Here is a 9,962-nt window from a genome sequence, read left to right as displayed (position 1 = left end):
TGTCATCGGTCACAACTAGCAAGAAAAACAATTCACAAGTTTGAAGTAGGAGTTTCAAATCTGGAAAGGCTTCTATAAATACCAATGCAAAAAAAAAAAGACATCATTCAACATCTTCATTTTCTTTCTAAATAAAATTCGTAATGTTTTCTTTCAGTTTTTAGGTATATTGTAATTTCAATAACAATACATCTATAAACAAGTTTCTCTTTCTCTATAGGAGGTTAATATTATGTTAATATTTTATATGTTAGAATAAAATAATCAAGGCTTTCTACCCTCTCATATATTATTTTCAAATTAAACTTATTTACTATACACTCTGAAATATAAAACGATACATGGTTGTGCTAAGTGCTATTGAAGAGATCTACTTCAAGAACTGTCTGTTACAACTTTGTGGTTACACTATGAAGACCAGTCTATACAACACGTGGATATGACCCGACGACATTCCAGTCAACGAGATAAAATGTTTAGCTTATATTACGGAAGCATGATGTGATATATATGGTATTTAGGCTGGAAAGCTGGCATAACCTTATGTCTTTAGGCATGTTCGATATGTGTAACAACATCACATGCCTAAAAAGAGACTCTAAGATGATTTTGAATTTTTTAAAATAGGTCAAGGAACTTAAACTAACTTTTGATTGGCAAAGGACTAAAGTTCAAGTAAAACAAGAGTTTGGGGATTTATTGAAAAATTACCCTTAATAATAAAATAGTAAAATATTATTATTATTAAATTTATGAAAACTTCATAATATCAGGAAATTATTAGGATCCGAATTCATTTAAAAAAAATTTAAACTCTATGGGAATTATATGATTCAATTTCAACCTAATTTAAAGTTATATCAGAAACTTGAGAAAAACAACTCATTACGATACATATATTTTTTGGAACCACAACCACTACGTATTCTTCATGCATGCACATTGGATGGATACCTTCAGGTTTGATGTTTCATTAAAAAATCGTTACATGATAGGTTCTATCGAAAAGATGGATGTGCATACCTTCAGGTTTGATGTTTCATTAAAAAATCGTTACATGATAGGTTCTATCGAAAAGATGTTGACAGAGAGAATAAAACTCATTACTCTTTAGTCTCATACCAAACTCGAACACCTCGCGGGACATCAATATGATACTTTAGTCGACTCCTTCGGAGTTCAACCTTTAGTCCTCGAACAACTCCAATATGCCGTGATGGTTCGAAAGTAATCGTATCATGATATCGATCTATTGATTCACATCACCTTTTTATAAAAAAATATGACAAGAAATTCAAGAACAAAGAATGGAACAAGAAGCTATCTGCACACAAATTTACCAGAAAACAAAGGCTGATGAATTCAAGGCCTAAAGCCGCAAGTATCCTTCCTTTTCAGATCTTTCTACCCCAGTTCTCCTGATATAGGATTTCTTATTTAGTGAATAACTTCTTTTCAAGACCTGCTTTCTACGCCACTCGGTTATACGGCCATAGATAGCTGGGAAAATGAAGCACAAGAGAACAATCACTAGCATTGTCAAACAAAGAAACATCACGTTGCGAAAACCGTCTTTCAAAGCTGGATCTCGTTGCACGGTCCAAGGAACTCCTCCCACGTTCATCCCAAAGACTGTGAAAATAAAGAGAAACTAATTACTGGGGTGTGGAAGATACAAAGGAGAGTTAGGTGAATAACTGACCTCCAGTGATTATTGATAATGGAAGAAATATGATGGAAAGGAAAGAAAGATAGTATAGTTTTCTGTTTATTTGCTCGGATTGCCAGCTGTCGAGGCCAGCTTGAATCGCTGTGACACGATTCGCGATAAACCCAACGTTCTCCTTCAGTCTCCTTATCCGTCCAATCAACTCCTCTAAGGCGTTTACATCTTCGTGGGCGAACCAGTCTTTTGATGAACATTTCTCCTTAACTCGAGGGAATACTTGCTCCCCGTGTGCAATCACCTGTAGTTTGGTAAAACATGGATAAAATCACAATGAAAGTAGAATATGAATCAGAATTTAGCTCTTTATTAACTTCATTTGACCATTTATCAAAATGTTAAGAACCTGCAACAGTCGTTGCAAGTCGAGATGCAATTTTGGAAATTTTCTGTCATCTAACATTTGTTTCTTCAAAGCAAAACCACCTGTAACCAGATCAAAAGGTTATGTATTATAAAGGAAATGTTACTCAAAAAGTCGAAAGGAAAATCAAATTTTCATCTTATTTCTTATGCTCAGAAAAGCGCAGTTGAAAATTCTATTCAGCATTATTTCTCGAATTCCAAATGCAGTCACGAGAACTAGTTCCATCTACATACTCCGGCGGCACAAGATTGACAAAACATGACATAACTTACTGATTCAAAAGACAGACCAAGATCAGCATTTTCGTCAATCAGTACACATATTGCATTCGAAACAAAATGTACCTCTGTCCAGCTCAAACTCGATCGAGTTCAGGTCAATCTCAAGCTCGGAAACAACATCTTGAAGTTGATCCACATGAGTATCGATTATATGAACAACAAGATTTGAAACTTTTCTAGGAACTGGATTATCAGCTTCCTCCGAATGATTCATAGTCAAAAGAAAATCAAGAACATGTTCTTGAATCACAATCCCACCACCCCTATCCTTTTGCTCTGTATTCTCATAACCAAGACTCTCCACGACCGGAATCTCCGACAGCAAAGATTCATATGCTGGAGAGAATCCCAGTCTCGGAACACGGCCCAAAGACACCGTAATAATCGAACGCTCCGTAACTCTTGCAGCAATTCTAAACGTAAATTTGCTAGAAGCAGGACCAGGTGAATTAACTCGGAACACTAGAGCACCATCAACATAACCACAAAAGGGTCCATTGCTAACGAGTGAGAGGATGTCTTGAAGCTTCAGGGGCGGGCAAAGAACGTCAATAAGATATTGTGCTGATTGTGAAAGTTTCTGGTTTCCTTTTGGAAGCTCCACGTGATACCAACAGAATTCTTTGCCTCTACCCTCCATAAGATCCCAATCCTTGTTATAATAATTCCCTTCACCATCAAATATATAAGCCTTTTGTCTCACAGCACCGGGGTAACGGGAGAGGTGAAAATGGTTCTCTTCAACTTTTCTGCCCGCTAGTGGTTCTCTATCTGGATCCTCACCCTCTCCATTCACAAAGTTGAGCTCCATTAATTTTCAAAAATTATCACTAATTGATAAATACAGGAACGCTAGCAAAGAATCCCAATAATGCACTCTTCTTATTCAACCTTGGCGCCCCATTTTCAAAGTTCAATTAATATGAATTGAACAAGCAAGAAAATCTACCAACTTCTGGATGAAATGTCTGAACAATAACTTTAGATCATCGAAGAAACAACCATAAATCCCCAACATATACCAAGATCAAGTCAAACCCCAAACTTGCATCATCATTCATCACTTCAACAGAAAAAGAATCAACCACAATCCAAATGACTCGCAACCTAAACAACAATCAAAGTCATCGATCATTACAGCTCACCAGAAAAATTAACGAAACCAAATGCTTCAGCTTTCATCAACGCAATTCAATGCAGAAAATCAAAGGATTTACCTTCGTAGCTGCCACCACGACTTGAAATTTAAAAGTCAAAACACTTGAATGACGAGAACCCAATTGAGAACAATCAAAACCCACGAGAAAAAACCGATCCGAAACAATAAAAAGTCAATCTTGAATGAGTCTATTCCCAATCAATAGACAGACAGACCCCGAAGATATGAAACCCAGTTGTACTTCCTCATCTGCTGGAGTGGGACAAATAGTACTATCCACACGCAACTAGGACAGAATCAATTTTATTTTTATTTTTATTTTTTTTTACAGAGTACTATTGCCTGATATTGTTTCACAAAATGGTCAATTGATTCATACTTTGAACCAAAATAACGACTCGGGTGGGATAAAATATTTGTCTAACAAAATTGATTCGTAAGTTAATTTAATATAAATTTTTGATAAAATAATCAAAGAAATTAAATAAAATACCACAATTTAATGTGATCTATATTCATATGTACTGATTAGATTTTGAAACACATATATATATATATATATATATATATATATATATATATATATATATATATATATATATATTTATATGATGAAAAAATTATTTTATATATAACAAAGGAGGCTATAATTATATACTAATATTTTTAAGAGGGTCTATGAATTTATTACAAAAACATAGGGTTTAAAATGTTGAGTAGGTTTCTTGTGAGACGTTCTCACAATATTTATATGTGAGATAGAACAATCCTATCGATATTCAAAAAAAATAATACTCTTAGCATAAAAAGTAATATTTTTTCATAGATGACCTAAATAAGAGATATATCTCACAAAATACAACTCGTGACACCGTCTCACACAAGTTTTTGTCATATACTTTGTTAACAAAAATATAATAACCCTCCACTCTTTTCAACTTTCAGCACTAAAATGTGGTATCTAAAATATTAGTAAATGTATAATTTATTTTTTATTTCCACAAATAATATTTAACTAAAAAAATTTAATTTTGTTAAATAATATATTTTTATATGTGAAGAGTTAAAAGAAATTAACTATATAATATTTTTATTCATAAATATTTTCGTTAGAAGTTATATATACTTCTTGTATATAAAAGGTTTGGCACCAAAATAGTATTATAATGGCTTTTTAAGAGCGTTTTTTCAGCCAAACAATTTTTAAGATGTACTTTTAAATCTAACTAGTATTTAACATGTGCGACGCACGAGATGATATTATTAAAAATTAGTAAAAAATTAATAGACAATGAAATTGAAAAAAATAATATAATTATAAAAACTATTTTTTCGCTAATAGTACTTAAATACAACGCATGTTGATTAGTTTTTTTGGCTAAGAATCATTATCATATATCAAAATTTTAGATTGTGTTAGCCTACAACAATTACATTATGCTTATCATGTTTAGTGTATTGATGTCGACTACCAACTTTAATACATATTTAATTCTTTAATTTTTGATAAGCTATATATTATTATTTTTTTAATATGTGATAACAAATATTTTTAAAACAAATTCAATAAATTAATGAAAAAAATTTTTTAAAAAATTCAATAATTTCATATAAATCTACATTCACAAACAATTTTGTGACATGACACGTGTTTGACACATTTGAATGATAACAATAATTGTTCCATCAATATCTTTATTAAAATGGGTTGTGATTTTATCAACAAAATCTCTTCATAATATACACAACAACCTATTATTCCTAAAAAATGAAATATGCGATTATAAATAAATTATGTATAAACAAAAAAAGTTATTTTATTAACATTTATTATGTGTATTCCAAAACAATGCCAATAAATTTTATAATATGTCTCCTAGTAAAATGCATACTTTCTTTAGAATTGGTTTAATTATTTCCATTACGAGACATTTTATACTTTCATGTATCCATGAACTTTGTAACATAGAAAAAAATTATCACATTAGTAAATACGTAATAATTAAAATTTTGTACAAATAGAAGAATAAATTTTTTTTACTTCTCCATCATGAAAGTTAGATTTCAAACTTAATGTTTCGTTGTTTCCATATGTAGGTAGTTCATAACAACGAACAAATCTAAATTTAAACGAACATTACATCTTGGAAAGATTCAACTCAGATATGGTGCTGAAAAGATGAGTCATTTCAGAATTCAATTTTGGAGTAGATAAATAAAATAAAATTGGTTTTTAATATAATATGAAATATTGCATTATTTATAATTTAAAATTCAAATAAGACATCCCAAGGGACAAAAATTATACATTGGATGTTTTTGGCATAATTATATCGTCCTTTAACTCTTTGAAATTATGAAAATCTCGAATTGCATGCATTGAGTGTCAACATTTCTAATTATTGAGGGTAGTATACATGTTTATTGAGAGTAATTTACTGTCCATTTGAAATTCTTTTGAATCTATCTCTTTTAATTTTCTTGAGTTTTCTTATTTGAATGTTTAAGAAGACAATTCAAGATATACAATATACATATGGTTTTGGAAGAAAACTACAATACATTAATTCTTTCAAATTAAGGTAATCTCGAAATAATATGCATTTGCCATTTAGGATAAAAAAATATAATTATTAAATGATAATTTAATGTCCATTGAAAAATCTTTTTGTAGGGATAACTTTTAATACTCAACCAATTTTATTTTTAGAAAAATTAAAGTAACTAATTAAATATTGTATTTTTTATTAATTATTTTAGATAGGAAATTGCTTAAAATAGCAAAATGTTTTTTTTGAATGATTTACCTCATGAGTGATATTTAACATTGCAATTATTTGTATTTTAAATTTATTTATACAGTTTTTAATAAAAATTAAATATATCATAATAACACAAAATCATATCACAAATTAAATTGATTGAAATAATCAATGCAAAACAAGCTTGAGGAAAAAAAAACAGTTAATTCTTCTAATAAAAACGATGAGAAAGAAAAAAACATTTTGGAGAGATGTTTTGAAGAGAATTATAAGAATTATAAGTAATTTTGGGTTTTGTGGAAGTAATGAAAAAACTTGATGATCATAATAGTGGAAATTTTCTAACTATATAATTCGGATGATTGTTTATTTTGATATGATCATGGAAGAGCACCTTCGGCGCATATGGAGAAAGGAGACCCGTTGTGTCCATTATCTTGGCCATAATGTTCAGATTGAATTTAAAATTTTACCAACAGTAATAAATTTTAGTAAAAAGGCAAGTATTTGTTCCTACAATTGGTATTAGATCAAGGTCATGGGTTCGAGTATTCCAAGAATTACATTTCTATATTTTTTGAGAGGATGTTGGGTTAAACATGCATGAGTGAGAGTAGTACTGTGATGGATAACCTCATGACAAGTTTTCGTGCATCAAGCTGCTGAAGTTGCGACACTTGATCTGATTGGCTAATTAAGTTGATCGTAAAAGAGTGATACTAGATCTTAACGAGTAATATTGTATCTGTTGGAAACATGGCTGACATTAAGTAAAAGGTAATATTGATCTCTAAGGGATATAAGACAATATCAGCAATAGACACATACTTTTTCGGACTCATGAACCTAACAACCTGGTCAATTAACACTCAATTAGGTGAACTATTTATTGCCACAAGTATAAAGAATAAAATTGCGCTTTGACTAACATCTATAGTTTTTGGCCTAATGATAATCGATTGATCCTAACAGTTGGTATCAGAGTCAAGGTCACGAGTTCGATTTTCACTTATTGCAAGAAGTACAATTATTAGAATGGAGACTGTTGGGTGCAATAATTATCTCTGCTTGTTAGAGAAATCAAAATATGATGCTAGAGATGTTGTGCGAATTAAAATATTTGAGTTACACTATTACCATCAGCTATAACTTTTGGTAAAACGACAAATTTTCAATCCTACTATCATGTTCATTAGAATATGCATTCTCACCATGTTGGCTGATATACCGTTTACCCATTCTCGTTTCAAGTCTCCCAACTTTTTTATTTAGATATATATTCTCATTTTTAAAAAAATATTCTGATAAAAATATTTATCATTTATCTTTTATAAATAAGGCTCGAGCTCGGTTTGTACAGAAATTACTAAGCTCGAGAAAAGCTCGAGATCGGTTCGTTAAAAGGCCGTTTATTATGTTAATCAAGTTGGACTCGAGCTTGATTCATTAATATCTCGTTTATCATGTTTAACAAGTCTGGTTTGAGCTCGGCTCGTTTTCAAGCTCGTAAAGTATAGAATTGAGCTCGAGATTGAGTTTGATTCGAGCTTATTATAAATTAAATCTATCTATAAATTAATTTTAAATCAAACATAAAAATATAAATTCATTCATAAATAGTAGATAACCAAAATGAAAACAATAACAACTGAAAAAACATAAACTCATTATATTATTGAACATCCCAAAATAATATATGTAGCATCCAGATAACAAATATTCGTCATACATTGACATCATCATATAAATAACATTGCAATAATTTCATTCCTTTAACACTCCATTCGTTGTGTTCCAAATATGTTTTATTTTTTAATCAAAATAAATTCATTATATTAATTTAATATAATATTTTAGGAAAATAATTAGTAAAGTTACTCAATGTGTATATGACTTGGTGATGTAAATTTTTTGGGGAAAATAGAATAAGTTGGTGTATTTATGTTAATTTATTATATTTTAAAGAACATTTTAGCATAATGATATGCAAGTAAGATTAAAAATATAATTGTGACTATTTGATAAATTTATCTTTTTTTTCAACTATATTTTTTGTTCAATTCCTTCTATTGACATTAGTACTAATTTTTTTTATTTGTCAACTCAACATATGAGCCAAGTTCGAGCTTACAAGCCATCTAAACAAGTCAAGCTCGAGCTCGCGAGCTTATTATCGAACATGTTTGCGAGATCAAGCATGTTTGCGAGCTCACGAGCCGAATATACTTAGGTCTGATCTTGGTTTGATCAAATTTTAGAGCTCGGAATCGAGCTTGAGCTTGACTTGATATGATTAACAAACGAACTTGTTATCGAGCCAAACTCCGAATAGCTCGCAAACTGTTTCGTTCGTTTACATCCCTAATAGTAATAATAAATAATTTTCGAATATTTTTTATTTTGATATTTAATTAATTAGTAAGTCTGAGATGTTGTCACATATCTATATTTATGATACGAGTTAATATTGTTCATATTTATAATAATAAGTAATATTTTTGACATAAAAAATAATATTTTTTATAAGTGACACAAATAAAATATATGTATCACAAAATTGACTTGATATCGCCTCATTAATATTTTTGTGTTAATTAAAATATGATTTATTATTAAAATTAATTGTATCACAATAATTTTGTTCTGAAAGGAGTAAAACCCCAATTCACTTCAGTATGACATAAGTTTAGTTATATAATATATATATATATATATATATATATATATATATAAAGTCCAATGTTTAAGCCCATCACGTTATTAATTTGTGAGTCCAATAATTCATAGACTAAATTAGAGCTCTTGATGATCATTAATTAGTTAGTTAGTTAGTTATTGAAAGGTTTTCCTTTTCATTTATTTATATTTTCTTCAGTTAAATAATATTGTCAATGGAACTGCTTTTTATTATGTGAATTTTAAATGAGTGAGTCCCATGTAAAACCGTCTCACGGGTCATAATCCGTGAGACGGGTCAATCCTACCCATATTCACAATAAAAATAATACTCTTTGCATAAAAAGTAATACTTTTTCATTGATGATCCAAATAAAAAATCCGTCTCACAAATATGATCCGTGAGACCGTCTCACACAAATTTTTGTCATTTTAAATTTCCAACTCAAATCATTAAATTATGTATTTCAAATTACATATTTTACTTCAATATTTTACTAAAGAAACGAGTACAAAAACATCGTAACTTTTTTTTTTATTTTTCCCATTAGTTGCTCCACATATTTTCATAACACTTATACCTGACTTGAGCCTCGGAACGATACCCGGAAAACCTTTTGTCTCCCTGCTCATATTTGTTCTGTTATTTCCCGTCATGATCGTATCGGATGCGCACACATTTTTAACGACTAGACTGAAAGAATTTTATATGTCGATAAAGACTTTAAAAAATATATACAAACTTTATTATATCAACTCCGACCCGTGCATTTACAACAAATAAATAGTCATAAATTTCTTGAAAATTTAAAAAAATTCAAAAATATATATGCGTATCTGCCTAATTAAAATAGCATTTTAAAATTTCCTTATTGTGACAATTTTTACCTATTCCACATTATCCTAAAATAAATATATAATTAATTAATATATATATATTAATATATATATATATATATAGAACAATAAAGTATCGTAAAAATGTCCACAT

General features: G+C 29.6%; 1 protein-coding gene across 2 annotated transcripts; it reads right to left on the bottom strand.

The window, feature by feature from the left end:
- Positions 1-1,252: 1,252 nt before the first annotated feature.
- On the bottom strand, positions 1,253-3,815 carry LOC140814207 (uncharacterized). 2 transcript variants are annotated; one of them, XM_073173122.1, is made up of 5 exons: positions 3,592-3,815; positions 2,438-3,481; positions 2,073-2,152; positions 1,703-1,967; positions 1,253-1,632 (listed from the first exon to the last, which is right to left on the bottom strand). In XM_073173122.1, the coding sequence occupies exons 2-5, from the start codon at positions 3,183-3,185 to the stop codon at positions 1,370-1,372; spliced, it is 1,356 nt and encodes a 451-aa protein (XP_073029223.1). In that variant the 5' UTR covers positions 3,186-3,481; positions 3,592-3,815; the 3' UTR covers positions 1,253-1,369. The 2 variants fall into 2 exon arrangements, with proteins under 2 accessions (XP_073029223.1, XP_073029224.1); XM_073173123.1 differs by having other exon boundaries at positions 2,438-3,815.
- Positions 3,816-9,962: the final 6,147 nt, after the last annotated feature.

The sequence above is a fragment of the Primulina eburnea genome, chromosome 15, assembly GCF_022965805.1.
Source record: "Primulina eburnea isolate SZY01 chromosome 15, ASM2296580v1, whole genome shotgun sequence".
Taxonomy (NCBI): Eukaryota; Viridiplantae; Streptophyta; class Magnoliopsida; order Lamiales; family Gesneriaceae; genus Primulina; species Primulina eburnea.
This window is presented reverse-complemented; position numbering and strand designations above follow the sequence as displayed.

Excerpts from the sequence above, each read along its gene's own strand:
- LOC140814207 (XM_073173123.1), bottom strand. The coding sequence starts at position 3,185 with ATGGAGCTCAACTTTGTGAATGGAGAGGGTGAGGATCCAGATAGAGAA. Across the intron at positions 1,968-2,072 it reads ACTTGCAACGACTGTTGCAG|GTGATTGCACACGGGGAGCA; the intron begins GTTCTTAACATT and ends ACCAAACTACAG. Across the intron at positions 1,633-1,702 it reads ATTATCAATAATCACTGGAG|TCTTTGGGATGAACGTGGGA; the intron begins GTCAGTTATTCA and ends TTATTTTCACAG.